The sequence below is a fragment of the Carcharhinus amblyrhynchos genome, chromosome 7 (genome assembly GCF_965287045.1).
Source record: "Carcharhinus amblyrhynchos chromosome 7, sCarAmb.v2.hapA, whole genome shotgun sequence".
Classification (NCBI taxonomy): Eukaryota; Metazoa; Chordata; class Chondrichthyes; order Carcharhiniformes; family Carcharhinidae; genus Carcharhinus; species Carcharhinus amblyrhynchos.
In genome coordinates, this window is record NC_137330.1 from 81,583,252 (window position 1) to 81,601,536 (window position 18,285).

The following is an 18,285-nucleotide window of genomic DNA, read 5'->3' on the forward strand; positions in this document are numbered from 1 at the left end:
GTGTGGCCGCACTTGGAGTATTGTGTGCAGTTCTGGTCCCCACATTATAGGAAGGATGTGGAGGCTTTGGAGAGGGTGCAGAGGAGGTTTACCAGGATGTTGCCTGGTATGGAGGGGAGGTCCTATGAGGAGAGACTGAGGGATTTGAGGTTGTTTTCGTTAGAAAGAAGGCGGCTAAGAGGGGACCTTATTGAAACATATAAGATGACTAGAGGTTCAGATAGGGTGGACAGTGATAGTCTTTTTCCTCGGATGAAGAAAGCTAGCACGAGGGGGCATAGCTTTAAATTAAGGGGTGGTAGTTATAGGACGGATGTCAGGGGTAGGTTCTCTACCCAGAGGGTGGTGAGGGATTGGAATGCCCTGCCTGCTGCAGTTGTAAATGCGCCTAGTTTTGGGGCGTTTAAGAGATCCGTGGATAGGTTTATGGGTGGAAAGGGATTGGTTTAGGTTAGAGGGTCATTGCTTTTTAACTGGTCGGCGCAACATTGTGGGCCGAAGGGCCTGTTCTGCGCTGTAATGTCCTATGTTCTATGTTCTAAATGTAATCTGCCTCTTGTCTGCCCATAACACAAACCTGTCTGTGTCCTCTTCAGGTCCATTACAATCCTCTTTACAGTTCACGATACCTCCGATTTTGAAATTGCACACTGTGCAGATGAGTCTAGGTTATTAATGAATACCTGGAAAAACAGTGATCCTAAAACTGATCCCTGGGAAATACAACTCTATACCTTACTCCATTATGAAAAAGAAACATTTATTAGCTCCGCTATACCCTTTGCCCCTATCAGTAGTTTCCTTTTCTAGCTCCTCATCATTCCCCGCTCTTCTCTTAGACTTTTACTATTTATATGCCTGCAGAAGACTTATCTATGCTGCTAGTCTCACCTCCTTCTCTCTTCCATTGTCTTTTATTTTCTTATTTACCCTGTGACATCCCTCCTCACCCAACATTTGAACTTGCTACACTCAGTGTCATACTCAGCTGATCTCTGTCAGACACAACCTCTTTTCTGCTTTATCTTACTCTGTCATTTTAATCTTCCAAGACACTCTGTCTTTGGTTCCCTAACCTTTGCCTCTTGTGGGAATGTACCTCAGCTGCATCTAACCATCTCCCTATTAAAAGCAACCTAATTTCCTGCCTTCCTTTGATTCCAATTTACCAGGGACTGGTCTGTTCTCACCCAACTACAATTGGCCTTTCTCCAATAAAGTATTTTGACTTTAAATTGCTCTTTGAGATATCCAAAATCATGAGGAGTGGACAGAGTAGATAGGGAGAAACCATTTCCCCTCATAAAAGGATCAGGAATGAGGAGGCACAGAGTTAAAATCATTCACAAAAGAACATAAGAACATAAGAAATAGGAGCAGGAGTAAGCCATCTAGCCCTTCGAGCCTGCCCCGCCATTCAATAAGATCATGGCTGATCTGTCGTGGCTCAGTTCCACATTCCCGCCCTCTCCCCATAACCCTTAATCCCCTCTCTTATCAAAAACCCATCAACCCGCGTCTTAAAAATATTTAGCGAGGCTGCCTCCACCACCTCAACGGGCGGAGAATTCCAGAGATTCACCACCCTTTGAGTGAAGAAGTTCCTCCTCAACTCCGTTCTAAACTGCCCCCCCTTTATCTTGAGGCTGTGCCCCCTAGTCCTACTGTCCTTTCTGAGCGGGAAGAGTCTCTCCACCTCTATCCTATCCATCCCATTCATCATCTTATACGTCTCAATGAGATCTCCCCTCATTCTTCTAAACTCTAACGAGTACAAGCCTAGTTTATTCAGCCTCTCCTCATAGCTCAACCACCTCAACTCCAGTATCAGCCTAGTAAACCTCCTCTGCACTCCCTCCAAGGCCAAAATATCCTTGCGCAAGTACGGCGCCCAAAACTGCACACAGTACTCCAGCTGCGGCCTCACCAATGCCCTATACAGCTGCAGCAAGACCTCCCTACTTTTATATTCAATCCCCCTCGCTATGAAGGCCAGCATCCCATTCGCCTTCCTGACCACCTGCTGTACCTGCAGGCTGGGTTTTTGCGACTCATGCACAAGGACCCCGAGGTCCCTCTGCACCGTCGCCTGCTGCAGTTTTTCGCCACATAAGTAATAGTCCTTCCTACCATTATTCCTACTAAAGTGGACCACCTCGCACTTGCCAACATTAAATTCCATTTGCAATTTCCTGGCCCATTCACCCAGCCTATCTAGATCCTTCTGCAGACTCTCCACACCCTCCGCGCAATTTGCCATTCCACCAATTTTGGTGTCATCAGCAAATTTTGACACCATACACTCAGTTCCCTCCTCCAGATCATCTATATAAATGGTAAATAGCTGAGGCCCCAGCACCGACCCCTGGGGCACTCCACTAGTCACCAACCGCCAATCCGAATAGCACCCATTAACCCCCGCTCTCTGCCTCCTATTTGACAACCAATCCTCTATCCACGCTAACACCCTACCCCCAACTCCATGTCCCCTGACCTTCTGCAATAACCTCTTGTGAGGTACCTTGTCAAACGCCTTCTGAAAATCAAGAAAGACCACATCCACCGGCTCTCCTCTATCCACCGCCCTAGACACATCCTCATAGAACTCCAGTAAATTTGTCAGACACGACTTCCCTTCAACGAAACCATGCTGCGTCTGCTCTATCAAGCAGTTCCCCTCAAGATGCCTCGCTATTTCCTCCTTGATGACGGATTCTAACATTTTACCTACAACAGACGTTAAACTAACAGGCCTATAATTCCCTGCCTTTTGCCTGGCACCCTTCTTAAACAACGGCATAACATTAGCCGCTTTCCAATCTTCCGGCACTTCCCTGGAATCCAGCGACGTCTGGAAAATAACCACCAAGGCATCCACTATCACCTCCGCCATTTCTTTCAGAACCCTCGGATGCATTCCATCCGGTCCTGGGGACTTGTCCACAATCAGTCCCTCCAGTCTGTCGAAGCATATGTGATGTGAGAAAAAAGCTTTTTCACATCAGGGGCTTAAGTCTGGAATGCACTGCCTGGAAGTGTGGTGGAAGCAGGTTCAATTGAAGTGTTCAAGAGAGCATTAGATGATTATTTGAATAGAAACAAAAGGCTGGGGATTGACACCAAGTCATAATGCTCATTTAAAGAGCAAGTGCAGACATGATGGGCTTTGGTGCCACAACAATTCTGTGATTTTGTGATTATCCATAACTGATCTAAGCATTATGATCACTAATCCCTAACTGTTTTCCTACTCATACTTCACCCACAGCCCACCTAATTTCCATCAGAACATTGGATGTAATGTCATTAACCTTAAATTCATTTCCATTGCTCTCTTCACAGATGCTGCCTGATCTGTGGAGTACTTCCAGCATAATCTGTTTTTATTCCTGCGTTATCATGATGTACTCCTGAAACTATTTTGCATAAGTGTGAAAATGGAAATGCAATTGCCCAAATTGCATCTTTATAATATTGATATATATGGGATTGATCTCTTGAACTGATTGCTTTGTATGTGTGTGCTGCAGGTGAGGAATCTGGAACAGGACAACCGAATTCTGGAGACCGAGGTTGAGACTCTGAAGTGTCGCTATCTGCATCCACAAGGCTTGAGGTTTCTGTATGAGGAACAGCTCCGAGATCTGCGCCGGACAGCTGATCAAATGAAAGTTCAACGGGTAACACAAAAGTCAATGCTTTGAAACAGGCACATAATTATTTCATGATCTAATTTGATATTTGGACCAATTTCTTGTAGGTGGTTAGGTAATTAGCCACAATCCAAGCAGAATGGTAGGCATCTCTCTCAATTACAGAGAAACAATTGGTTATATATTTTGAGGGGCACCATCACATCAAGTATGGGCAGGTGAGGAGGCAGGTCTGAAAATTGCCTCAGCTGGAACAGGAGCTGGAACATGTGCTGTTGGTGTTGAACCATATGTGAGAAATCTAGTCAATTGTACTAACCAGCCCCCTCAATTTGTTGCACTGTAACAAGTTATATCAAATGGATTCCATTCTGCTTTAATGCAAAATGTGTATTATAATTAAAACGTTAAGTCACTGATCAGACTGCATAGAATTGAACTTCCAGGAGGAATGATCCCACTAAAGGACTGTGGAAGAGTCATAAAAAACCCTGTAAAAGTAGCATAAACTGTGTTAACACAATGTTTTTGGGATTTCTTTGGCAATAAACCAAGACTAAATTGGACAAATGGAAGAATTGCTGTGGAAATTCATCTTCTATCAATTGCTTCTTGAAGGCTCTTTGAAAAGGTACATTTTGTGCTCATCAAGATTAGTGCATTCAGTGAGAGCTAATCAAAGAGACAAACAGAATTCAATATGGGGAAAATGTAAAATTATTCATTTTGGAAGAAAGAATGACAAGGCAGATTATTATTTAAATATGGAGAGAGATTGGAGAATACTGTAGCTCAAAGGGACTTGACAATCCTTGTTTATGAAACCTAGAAAGCTAGCATACAAGTGCAGAAGGTAATAGGGAAGGCAAACGGAATGCTGACTTTTATTTCAAGGGGGCTGGAGTATAAAAGTAAAGAGGTGTTGCTACAGCTGTACAAGATATTGGTGACATCATATTCAGAATATTATGCACAGTTTTGGTTCCCTTACTTAAGGAAAGATGTATTATCATTGGGGCAGTACAAAAGCGGTTTACTAGACTGATCCTTGGTATGGAGGGACTGCCATATGAGGAAAGATTAAAAAGGCTGGGACTGTACTCCTTGGAGTTTAGAAGAATGAGAGGCGATATGATTGAAACATGTAAGATTCTTAAGGGGTTAGGCAGAGTAAATGTTGGGAAAACCAGCACTTAGATGCTATTGAAGCGGGCCATCCAGCATGGATACTGCAGATTGGGTGCCACTAGAATCTCCTGGCCCGCTGTGCTAAATGATTAAAGCAGCAAGATGGGAGATTTGCCCCACCACCCCCCTTACTTTTGAAACTTGGATTTGCTTGAAGGCAGCTGCACTATACATGTGCAATGCCTCCATGAGTCATTAATGTGCAAACTAGAACCCACCCCCATTTCAACCTTGATGAAAATGGTGTGCACTGGTTTGGTGGACAGGACATCTAAAATCAGATCTTTGACAATATTTGGCATCCGTTAGAGACCCTCTCCAACTTTATGAAAATGCAAGCCTAAATCTCGGTAACTGGAACATATATTCAATTCTGGTAAATTTAATGCCCCAGATTTTCATCAGGTCTTTCTTTGCTTCTGATAACTATTTGGGAAGATTGTTAAAAAATGAAGGTGTAGTAATTCAGCCAAACGCTAGTTTTCCATCATCAACGCCCTTTATTTTGCGCCAAAGGAAAGGGCTGCATCTGTGGCTTACAGTAGTCTTCACCTCAGGACCTATAGCAATGATCTGGGGATCTAGTGATGAGCCTCCGTAGCCATCATAATCTCCATCCCACCTGTCTGTGTCTCCCCGCTGTGAAAAGGTCCTTTCCATTGCTTGGAGATCATTCAGAGGTCCGTCAGAAGCAGGGCTCGTTCAGGTGGTATAGGATGAACCTAACCCAGTAGCATTCTAGTAAATCTTTTCTGCACTCTTTCTAGCTAAATACTATTCTTTCTATAATAGGGTGACCAGAACTGTACACGGTATTCCAAGTGTGACCTTACTAAGGTCATGTACAACTTCAACAAAACATCCCAACTGCTGTATTCAGTGTTCTGACCAATGAAACCAAGCATGCTGAATGCTTTCTTCACCACTCTGTCTACCTGTGACTCCACCTTCGAGGAGCTATGAACCTGTACGTCTAGATCACTTTGTTCTGTACCTCTCTCCAATGCCCTGCCATTAACCGAGTAAGTCCTGCCATGGTTTGATCTATCAAAGTGCATCACCTTGCATTTATCTATATTAAACTCCATCTGCCATTTGTCAGCCCACTGACCCAATTATCAAGTTCCTGTTGCAATCCTAGATAACCTTTTTCACTGTCCAATCTGCCACCAATCATGGTGTTATTTCCAAACTTACTAACCAGACCTACTAAGTTCTCATCCAAATCATTCTCCATAAGTCTTCGGAAAATGACACACGCTGATGAGATCCCAAAGGGCAAATAGGTCTACTCATAGAGTCCTTAATGTGTATTAATCATCACATATTTCATAGTTCAAGCTGAAGGTAGGTGTGGTTTATGTCCAACTTGGAGAACATCTTACTGCCTGTTAACTTAGCATACAAATCTTTGATTCGGGGCATGATATATCAACTCAGTTTGGAAACCTGTTCGACTGTTAGTTTATAATCCCCACAAAGGTGAACTGATTTGTCAGGCTCAAGAATAGGGATGATGGGCACAACCTTTTCTGCAAATTGCATGGGCCTTATTATATCTAAACTCTCAAGACACCCATTTTAATTTCCACCTTCTCCAGCATGAAGTAAAGGATTGGCCTTGCTCTGAAATACCTAGATGTAGCTTCAGAGTCAATGTAGAACTTGGCCTTGGCTCCTTTTCCCCAGGCTCTCTTGAAAAACTCTAGGGTATCTACTAATAACTTTATACAGTCCCCCACACCTAGCCTGAAGATCTCCAAGCAGTTCAGCTGGATTTACTGGCACCAGTCTCTCCTCATAATACTTGGTCCATGTCCTCATGCAACAATGAGTGACAAATGGGTTGATTTGGCACCATGACATATAAGCAGCATTGTAGTTCCCCTATGTAGATGGCTAGTCTGGTCTTTGTATCTTCCAAATTCAGGAGTTGAATGTTGATGGAACTTCACTCCTCCAGGTAAGTGGAGAGTATTCCATTACGTTTATGACCTGTTCTTTGGAGATGGTGGAAAGCCTTTAGGGATTCAAGAGGTGAGTTACTCTCTGCAGAATATCCTGCTTCTGACCTGCTCTTGTACACACAGTATTTATGTGGCTGGTGCAGTTGGGTTTCTGGTCAATGGAAACACTCAAGATGTTAATAATAATGGGGGATTCAGTGATGGTAATGCCACTGAATGTCAAGAAGAGCTGATGAGAATCTTTCTTGTGGGAGACGTTCATTATAAAGGGTAAAATTCTTATAGAGATGCAGGAGCAGAGACATCTGGGTGTATATATGCAAAGATCATTAAAGGTGACAGCAATGGCAGAAAGAGCAGTTAATAAAGCATATAGCATAGTGGGCTTTATTAATAGGAGCAAGGCGGTTATGCTGAACTTGCACAAGCCACTGTATAATATTTCAACTTCAATTGAAATATTGTGTACAGTCTGGGCACCACACTGTAAGGATGTGAACGCATTGGAGAGAATGCAGAAGAGGTTTTCAAGAATGGCTCCAGGGATGAGAAACTTCAATTATGTGGATAGATTGTAGAGGTTGGGACTGATCTCCTTGGAGAGAAGAAAGCTAAGAGGAGATTTGATACAAATGTCCAAAATCGTGAAGGGACTGGACAGAGCAGATGAGGAGAAACAGTTTCTACTTGTAAAATAAGGGAATGTCTTCTGTCAAAGGTCATTCATCTTTGAAATTCTCCTCTTCAGTGAACAGTGGAGGCTGGATCATTGAATATATTCAAGGTGAAGTTGGATAGAATTTCAAATGACAAGAGAGTTAAGGATCATCCGGGAAAGCAACAAACTGCTGTTAAGGCCACATCAAATCAACCATGATCTTATTGATTGGTGGCACAGGCTCAGTGGACCAAGTAGCCTACTCCTGCTCCTATTTCTTATTGATACAGTGCCACTGGATCCTTCATGTCCACCTAAGAGAATAGACAAGGTCTGAGTTTAATCTCCCATTTAAAAGATGGCACCTCTGGCAGTGGGGTGTTGGTGGTGGGGGGGGCAGGGGGCTCTCACTCAGTAATTCACCTAGACTAGATATTTGTGCTTTCTTCTCTGGAGTGGGACTTGATCACGTACTTGTTCTGAAATAAAAGGCTTCTTTGTATTTATGAAAAAAAACACATACCAGTCTCGCTATGTCATCTGTGTGTGTATTACAGTGTCAGTAACAGTGCTCTTTCTTTACTACTGTTGGTCTTAGAGCTGCCAGTATATCTGTTGCTCAGACTCGTGTGTTTGAACAATGATGCCGTAGTGTGGTACACTGCCATCACAAACAGACATCTTTGTCATAACATTAATAACTTGCACATGTGCTGGTCAAATGCGCAAGTGTGGGATATTGGGCTTCCATATTGCAGCCAACTCATAGAAGTGTGTGACAGCTTAGTTGACTTACTGTCCTGATAGATCATACTGCAATATAAAAGCAATTAGATAATAAATGTGATATTTTAGCCATATAAATTAATTCTATAGCATTTTATATAAATGTAAACAAGTATTAATTTAGTATTTAGAAATAGCTTCAACTATTCTTGCACAATTAATCTTGCACTCAGGTTAGGCAAAATAATTACTTATCTATTATAATATTATCCATGCAATGATCCATTTAAAAAATGAATCAATGATAATAAAACTAGTAACACTTCTTAGAAAAAAAAATCATTTTCTATTGGCACGGAGACACAGTTGTTTGCACTGCTGCCTCACCGCGTCCGGGAGCTAGGTTCAATTCCCAGCTTGGGTCGCTATCTGTGCGGAGTCTTCACCTTTTCCCCGTGTCTGTGTCAGTTTCCTCCGGGTGCTCCAGTTTCCTCCCACAGTTCATAGATGTGCGAGTTAGGTGGATTAGCCATGCTAAAATTGCCCTTATTGTCGGGAGGACTAGCTAGTGTAAATGCATGGGGTTATGGGGATAGGACCTGGGTAAGATTGTGGTTGGTGCAGACTCAGTGGGTCAAATGGCTTCCTTCTGCACTGTAGGGTTCTATGATTCTACCTAATTTTGTTTGTGGGACCTTAGTGTGTGCGAATCTGTCCCCACATTGGCCCACGCAATGATAGTGGTTATATTAAAATAACTCATTAGCCTGAGTAGCTATTTAAATGCAATTGCTTCTTTTTCAATAGGGAATAGCTAATTATGGAATTTACTGAATACAAAATAGACAGTGTCATCATCAGTTATGAGATATTGAGACAGAATGCTCTTCATACTTGCCTAAAACAAGTAATCCCTCAGTGGAGAATGGAGAAAAATGGAATGAGAGCCTTCTGTCACATCTCGACATGAAACTGGTTGTTTCTGCTGCCAGTTGTAATTGCCCACTCACTGAAGAGAGGAAGTCAGGGAATTGCCCACAATTTACTTTCCTTCAGTTTCTAGTCCACCTTTGGCTCAATAACAGCACTGGAAGAGAAGCATATGTTATCAAGGACAGCGTCAACAGTAGTAAAATCATTCTATGGGCTCTCCCTGTTATATGGCACATGAGATGATTAGCCATAAGGGCTAGGACTGGTGTTTTTCTGGAACTGGAAGATCCATAATAATTAGGAAATGGTGCTTCTGGCATGTTCTTTTTTCCAAATGTTCAGCTATACAAATTTAAAGATTTCTGTCTTTTTTACTCCTTCAGCAAAGGTTACATTGAAGCAGCAAAGAAATGTTCTCTTGGATTGTGGTAGATGTCCAATGCAGAGCAGTAATACTGTTGGGAGCTTTACACTTAATTATTCTCAAAGATCAAATGGGATCAGACAGTCAGCTCTTCTCATAACCCCATTCTTGAGATAAATCCAGCCCTAAGCTTCTTCTTCTTAGGCTGTACCCTAGAATGGAGTATGACTTGCTTCATCTCCAGTTCAAAGAGTTCTGAGGCAGCTGATAAGTCCAATAGACGATCTGCAGATTCTGGCACATGCAGGACTGGTGGTGCTTGAAGAGTTGGGTAGATGAGTTATTTGTGCACTTTCCCTTTCCTTTGACTTCACTTCTGCAGGTTCCAGATGAAGTCTCTTGATATGCTTGATGACTTCTCAAAAGATCATTTTCAATTTTGTTTGGTCTTAAGCCAGGGACTTCCAGGAACCAGCAAAGATATTTGACCGCTTCAGGAATGTTTTGGAGACATTCCTCAAGTGCTTCTCCCATCCCCCTGGGAATCTCCTGCTGCAACTGATTTCTGAGTAGAGCAATCACTTCCAGATTCCAGTGTCAAGCATATGAACCAATCCCCAAAGAGTGATCATGTTAAAGGTGCAGACCTGCTTAGAAAACTGCAGCTTGTTGACATGTCCTGCATTCAGCTGTTGGTGTCTCTTCACAAGCAATGCCTAAGTGTATTCTGTTAGCTTAGTTGGAAGAAAACATTTTGTATCTTTTGTTGAATGAATGCTTTCGAGTTTTCATCCAGAGAAACATTTTTATACTTACTTTCTAAAAGTGGTCCAAGATCTGTTCAGGCATATTGTAGGGTAGAATATATATGACGCAATGGTTCTGTGGAATACATCATTGCTGAACTAAGAAAAATGATAATGAAGGAAAACTTTAATCTTATTTTGCATTCTGCAGGATATGGCAATTGCTGCAAGGGATGCTATGACTGGCCAGCTGGAGTCTATGAAGATCAAATACGAAGAAACTGTTGTGGCTCGGAAGAAGGCAGAAGATGAAATTGAAGCTTTCCGCCCAGTAAATAAACTACTTGCTTTCTATCCCCCTGCTTGTCTGACAGTCTGTAGTATTTCTCTACTCTATTTCTCACTGTCTCCTTCATAGTTTCCTTACCTACTTGCTTTCAAAAAAGCCCGGTATTATTACATCAATAAATATTTTTATAGGAAACATTGGGACTGATTTTCTGTGAAGCGTCTGTCACTTATCAGTCATAATTTCAGTGGAAAGCTTCATGTTATTTTTCTGGTATTCCCACAGCTCGTCCATCAGAATTAGAGCAGATGAATGGGAATTGAATGTAACTTAATTATATAGATTAATGACTATTAATCCCGACAGTTAATCTTTCTTCGTGAATTCATGTTGTATCCATTTGTAAGTAACACGATTTATAATTACTTTAGGATGTAGATGCTGCCACAGCAGCAAGAATGGACCTGGAAAAGCAGCTGGAGAATCTTGAAGTTGAACTAGAATTCCTCCAGAGAGTGCACAAAGAGGTATTGTTTCATATTCAACGTAACATCAGTCTGATTGCGAAGCTACATATTTATGCCTATTTTGTGATTTTTAGTTATAAAGTTAAAAATAAAGTTTAATTATTAGTCACAAGTAGGCTTATGTTAATACTGCAATGAAGTTATTGTGAGATTATAAGGAAGGAAGGATACAATATGAGAGGATGCCATGTGTAGTAATAATATTGGTCATTGAAGCTGATTCAGTTCTCTAAAATATAACAAGGTGTATACATATAATATCGATAGAAGGAAACACTTCTAATTGACAAAATAGTTCTGAAGAGTTGTGCTTTTTCTCCATACCACCCTACTTGTGATACATTCATTTTTTGTGAAATTATCTATTATATATAGTATTTATCTTTTAAATAGGAAATTGAGGAACTCATGAAACAGATCTATAGTATTACTGCCAGTGTTGATATGACGTATGCTATTCCAGACCTGGCTGCTGCACTCAGGGACATTCAACTTCAATATGAAGACATATCGGCAAAGAATCTGCAGGTGAGATGTTAAAGGGAGTGAGAGATTGCCCATTCCCTGCATTGCTCATGTGTCCTACATGCGATATTTGTACGAGACTGTTGTGGGAAATTATTTTAGGTGGCCTGATTAATTTAAAGACTAAAGCTTTTCATTAAGCATTTCATTTTACAAAGGCAAAAAAAGTTTATTCAGTTCAATGAAATTCTTCAATTAAACTAGTTTTTATTAAAACATTGAAATGTTTGAATCAAAAACATTACAAATTAACAACATTCAGACACACGTACAATTAGGACAAGACAAATCTCATTTTTGCCAAAATGGAAGATCAATGGTTCCACCTACACAGCTAATGCATTAGCAGGCTTTCATAGGAAATCTAAGATTTCATGCCAAAAAAGTAGAATAGTTATCCTTTTTTATCAGATTAACCTGCCCAGCACTTAACAGCTATTTCATTCATTCATTAGTCAGTCAATCTGCTGATGACATGTCTTTCAATCAATAATTCTCTGATGCTTTCAAATATAACTGTTATTTGTCGGTCTGTTTTACAGAAGTTCTCTCTCAAAAAATGGCTTCTTATGATTCAGCATTTTCTCTAACCAATTTAGCGGGTTCCATTGAAGGCACCTTTATCTATTGGACCTATTTTTCTGGCTTAAACAGGCATTGGTAATTTACTTTGTTGCATAATTTGTGCCTGACTTGTGCTGATATCTTTCATGAACACATCTTTCATTTTAATGGCATGTTAAAAACATTTCTTAGAGACATTAAGATGTTACTTACATATTTTGTATTATTCTCAAACCATATATTAAAACAATAGCTGCTAATTATTCTCATGTTGGGTATTTAGAACTAATCATAATTCTCTACTACAGAGACTTACCAAACAGATCCATTGCAATACAATTCTAATACACAGGAGGTGAATTTCATCTTCAAATATAAATCGGTTCCAATTTAATCAAGCTTTAATACCTGCTTGAGTATTACGTGCTAATAACATTCGATTCTAAAAATAACAAAAGAAGACTTGCATTTTACACAGCAAACTTCATGAACTCAAGATATCTTGAAGCATTTTACATCAATCGAAGTTCCTTTGAATTGGGGCAGCCAATTTGTGCACACAAAGGTCTGACAAACAGCAATGTGATGACTAGATAATCTGTATTCGTGAGGTTAAAGGAGGGATGAAGAAAAGAAAGACTTGTATTTGTATACTGCTAGTCATTAAAAAGTGGAAAGTTAGCATGAAAAGAAAAGGACTCAGTGGTGCAGGTATAAGTGTACAGATGAATCCTGCATCTGACTTTTGCTTTGATTGCTTTAAAGTTGAGGTGCTGCTCACAAGATCTTGCAAGGAAGATCTTGTGAGCGGCATCATTTCCTCTGTGATATTTCGCAGCACCATCCCATATGTCAGCACTGTTGTGGTCCTGCAATCAAGTAGAACCATAGAAATGATAGAACACAGTTGGAGGTCCTTTGGCCCATCTTGTCCATGTTGACACAAAGACACCCAGATGCCCTTTCTAATCCCATCTTCCTGCATATGGCCCGTAGCCCTGCAACTTACAGCACTTAAGGTATGGACCCAGACACTTTTAAATGAGTTTAGAATATCTATCTCCTCCACCAACTCAGGCAGAAAATTCCAGACACTCCGTAACCTTTGCATAAAAATGAGTTTTCCACATATCCCCTCTAATTCTTCTGTCACTTAGCTTGAATCTATGACCTCTGGTTTTCGAACTCTCTGTTCGGGCCTGGCAGATGGAGTATAACGTTAGCAAATGTGAGGTTATCCACTTTGGTAGGAATAATAGTAGGATGGATTATTATTTAAAGGGTGAAAAGCTGCAGCATGCTACGGTGCATAGGGAGCTGGGGGTCCTTGTGCACGAATCGCAAAAACCCAGTCTGCAGGTGTATCGGGTGTTCAAGAAGGCGAATGGAATGTTGGCCTTTATAGTGAGGGGGATAGAATATAAAAGCAGGGAGGTCTTGCTGCAACTGTACAGGGTACTGGTGAGGTCGCAACTGGAGTACTGTGTGCAATTTTGGTCACCACATTTGCAAAAGGGTATATTGGCCTTGGAGGGAGTACAGAGAAGGTTCAGAGAAGGACTGAGTAGGGTCCCATTCGTAGACATGCAGGGTAAAATAGGTGTAGGGTGATGCGGCGGCGCGGGCTCGTTGGGCCGAAGGGCCTGTTTCCCGTGCTGGGTTGTTCTTTGTTCTTTGTTCTTTGTTCACCAGGCTGATACCGGAAATGAGGGGGTTAGCCTCTATGAAGAGAGATTGAATAGAGATTGTACTCATTAGAGTTTAGAAGGCTGCGGGGGGATCTTATAGAGACTTACAAGATAATGAAGGGGCTAGATAGGGTAGAGGTAGAGAGATTCTTCCCGCTTAGAAAGGATAGCAGAACTAGAGGGCACAGCCTCAAAATAAGGGGGGGAGGGGAGCGCAGTTTAGATCAGAGTTGAGGAGGAGCTTCTTCAAAGGGTGGTGAGTCTCTGGAATTCTCTGCCCATTGAAGTGGTGGAGGCTACCTTTCTGAATATATTTAAGTCATGGGTAGATAGATTTCTGATAGACAGGGGAATTAAGGGTTATGGGGAGAAAGCGGGAAAGTGGAACTGATCCACTTCAGATCAGCCATGATCTTATTGAATGGTGGGGCAGGCTCGAAGGGCTAGATGGCCGACTCCTGCTCCTATTTCTTATGTTCTTAGAACAAGTAATACAATTCAACATCATCTCTTCCAAGCATTTTGAGAGATCTGGCCACCAAACAGAATATCTTGCTTTTTGTGATGCCCAAATGTCCTTAATGCAATCACTGTAGTATGTTGAATCCCAGAACTCTTGAAATGAACAATTTCTCATCATAGATGAGTAAATCGAGAACTAAACAATGGAATAAGCAAAAGTGTCCTTTCTATTCCCAGAATGGACTGAGAATGAGATTGTGTGGCATGTGTCCTGACCATTCTTTGATACAGTACTCTCTGGCCTGAGTTCATTCTTCATCAGATCTCTGATCTCATTTAGATTGTGAGTTGTTGCTGGTAGTGTTGTGGTTGTTCAGCAAGGACTTCATCACCTTGTTCATGTCTTGTCACTGGGATATGGGACAAAACATCTACAGTGGTCTGCTGTTTTCCCCGAACACACTCTGTCTTCATTAGCCTCAGTCTTATACTCTTAGGGCCATTTAAGAGTGCGACTAAGGGTTCATGATCTACTCTGTATCTCAAGTTGAGTTACCTCTGTACCTTAACCAAAAAAAAAAATAGCCTTCCTGAATGTAAGTCCTGCTTCCTGTAGGCTTGCACTTGAGTGTCGTGTTCTGTCTGAGTGGACACGTGTGACAAATCTATCCAGTCTTTCCAGGATATTTGACGTTGTCCTCTGAAAGATTTCCGATGCTGCTGTGATGCCAAAGGGTAAACTGTTGAAATGAAATCTCCCAAATGGTGTAATGAAGATTATGAGCAACTTAGACTCAACATCAAGGTATAGTTGCCAAAATACATTATTGGCATCTAGCTTCATGAAGATTGAGCTCTTTCCAAATTTTGCTAAGCACTCGCCCACAGGCAACATCGGACAAACTTTGCAATCAACTGTTTTGTTCAGCTGGGTAAAATCTATGCAAATTTTGATAAATCCATTGTGTATTGGTAGTGAGACCATCCCCGAGCACCAGCTTGCTGGTTCTATCACATGTTAAATAACCCCTTGCTTCAACATAGAGTCAATTTCCTTCTTCACCTTTGCCAGGAGTAGATGAGGAACTTTACTGGTGTAAACAGACACATTGGCCCTGATTTTAGTGGCACAGCTGCCCAAGCCTCATAAGATCGCACCTGACACCAATGGGGAATGCTGTTCTGCAAGCCTCACCCGCCCCAATAAAATCAGGGCCATTGTCTTCCTCACTGGATGGAGTGATGTGCTATGCTGTCTTCAGCTTTCCTAGTCCTTGTGAGCAGCTGTGGAAATTCAGCTCTGAAGCTTTTACGCTGATCTCAGGTTTCCAGTTCCATTACTGTACAAATCTGATGTAAGTCAATACAGCCTTTCCTGTTTAGGAGTGAACAACTCTGGTTCAGGGTCGCATATGAGGTTTCAGTGATTTTTCTCTCTTTATGTTGAAAGCTTGTGTTCAGTTGTTCTACAACCTTGAGTTCTATACCTCCTGGCCCAGGTAGTTTTTTTTTCATGATGGCTAAAGAGAGAATGTTTCTCCAACAATTGCTCAATGTCAGAAAGAACCAAAACTGCTGCATCTGTAACTTAAAGCATACCCTGTTTCCCACTGTTATCAGCAGCTTGCTTGGACCCTGGATCACTCCAAAAAAAGGCATCTTGATAATATTGATATCTCCTACTTAATGCCTTTTTTATAATTTCCACATTTCAAAGCTTTCACCTTTTGCTTACTTTATACAAGCTTCTCATTGTGGCACACAGCCTGAGAGTCAGCCTTCTTTCTGCAAAAGTGGCATTGGCCTCTTTGGTGGGATAATTTTCATGCCTGTGATTTTTGCCATTGCATCAGTAAAGGTTAGCTGAGGGTGGTTGGTGGAGACTCTTCCTACCTGCCCTGCTTTTCAACAGCCACCTCTATGCTTTTAAACTTAACAACCTCCACTGAGTCAGTTTCCTTGGGATATGTTTCTCCTGTCCCCCTGAATCACCAAGCAATTTTGCTTCCTGGCCTCGTTCGCCTGTTCAGTTGAATTGCCTTTCTTAAAGTTAAATCATCCATCAACTGCAAGTGGCCAGACAATGCTTCAATCCAAGACTCTGACAACAATTCAGTCCCTGAATAGTTTTAATAACTTTTAAGCTGCCATATTCACAGATCTCTACAAGTCTATACAGATCATTTTTGAATGTGTTATTACTTTTCCTTTGTCTTTGAGTATGCTTGCTGAATTTAGCTCACTCGACAGTGGTATGCCTTCTCAGATTGAAGTAGGCATCAAGTGCTTTTATCACTTCATTGTAGGTAGCTTTTTCTTTGTTGATCTCTTGCCTGACTGGAGGTAGCATCTGCTCAGCAACCCATTTGGTATAATAGATAATAATACACTCACTGCCTGGCTTCATCATGAGGCCAGTGCAACACAACACATGCCAAATCTTCAACACCAATTCAGCCAGATTCTGTCTGGTTGAGAACTCCAATCTGCTTGAAGCTTTCTGCTAATGGCAGAAACCTTTCTGTACTTGTTCTTTGACTTGCTGAAACTATATTTCTTTCTTTATTATTTCATGGAATGTGGGCTTTGTTGGCAAGGACAGCATTTGTTGCCCATCCCTACTTTCCTTTTAAGGGGCTTGCTAGACCATTTCAAAGGGCAGTTAAGAGTCAACCACATTACTGTGGATCTGGAGTGACAGGTAAACTAAACCAGGTAAGGATGGTAGGCTTTCTTTCCAAAAGGACATATATTTTTGATCTCATTGTGCTAACACAGAATATTTAGAGTCTGCTGAGATAATGCAAATGTGTAATTTATTAAAACATCTCAAATAGTGACAACATCTTAACCATGAGCTTATACAAGAGAGAGCAAGATCACCGCACTACCTGTGGTGATGTCTGCTGTGGCCGGATTTTTACCACTGTTTACGTCAATGGGTTTTTCCTATCCCTCTGCAATGGACAGAGATTTGGCTGGCCGCCAAATTCTTCTGCTTTGTTACAATAGGAGCATGGTGTGAACAGGGGGTATGATCACGCCTGCAGTCTCATTTAGAATTAATCTCTTATACCACAAAATTAGATGGGTAGAGTTCTACCATCTCTACCCTGCAGACACTTGCTTACCAAAGTGAATCTTGTATGGAGAGCTTGGGTCAGGGTGCACTCTCATGGCGGTCAAAGGAAGTGCTACAAGGATACTTTAAAGACATCAATTAGGAGTTTTGATAAAGACCTCCAGTCCTGGGAGAAATTCACACAGGATCAGTGCACCTACTGCAAACAAATAAAAAACGGTGCAACCACTTTGAAAGCAAACCCATCTCAAAGGCAGAGAGAAAACATAAGGAGAGGAAATCGTGAGACAGCAACCCATCCAAAATTCAACGTTCTGCGGTATCCAATCCTATTTACAGCAGGGCCTTCCATGCTCAGATCAGCTTCAGCAGTCACTTACGTACCAACCTTATCAACCAGAAACTCACCAAATACCCAAAATGATGAAGATTATAATTTTCTTTGAAGGAAAAACAAGAAGTTAGGTGATAAAATAAAAGCAAAATACTGCAGATGTTGGAAACCTGAATTAAAAACAGAAAATTCTGGAAATACTCAGTAGCTCTGGCAGCATCTGTGGAAAGAAAATTAGAGTTAATGTTTTAAACTGAATGAGACTCTTCTTCAGAACAAACATTGGGTTGGATTCTCAGGCCTCCCCTTGGCATGTTTCTCGTGCCAGGAACTTTTGGTCTCACCATTGCTAATGGGATTTCCCAATGACTCCACCCTGTGCCGCTGGGAGACATGTGGTGGAATGCGTCATCGGTGGGACCAGAAGAAGCTGCTGGCATGGACAATTGGAAAGTTCCAGCTGTAAACTCTGTTTCTCCTTCCTCAGCTTGCAGCCAAACCTGATGAACATATTCTGTTGTTATTCAATAAGGTAGGCAGACTACTATAAGCAACCATTAGAACTGAATAGTTTTTGGC

General features: G+C 41.5%; 1 protein-coding gene across 2 annotated transcripts in view; it reads left to right on the forward strand.

The window, feature by feature from the left end:
* Nucleotides 1–18,285, forward strand: part of LOC145345520 (desmin) — a 49,493-nt gene that overhangs the window by 14,122 nt on the left and 17,086 nt on the right. For both annotated transcript variants that reach the window (XM_080193347.1, XM_080193348.1), the window contains exons 3-6: nucleotides 3,531–3,680; nucleotides 10,447–10,566; nucleotides 10,956–11,051; nucleotides 11,445–11,579. In XM_080193347.1, coding sequence (XP_080049473.1) covers nucleotides 3,531–3,680; nucleotides 10,447–10,566; nucleotides 10,956–11,051; nucleotides 11,445–11,579 — 501 coding nt within the window. The remainder of the gene's footprint in view (nucleotides 1–3,530; nucleotides 3,681–10,446; nucleotides 10,567–10,955; nucleotides 11,052–11,444; nucleotides 11,580–18,285) is intronic.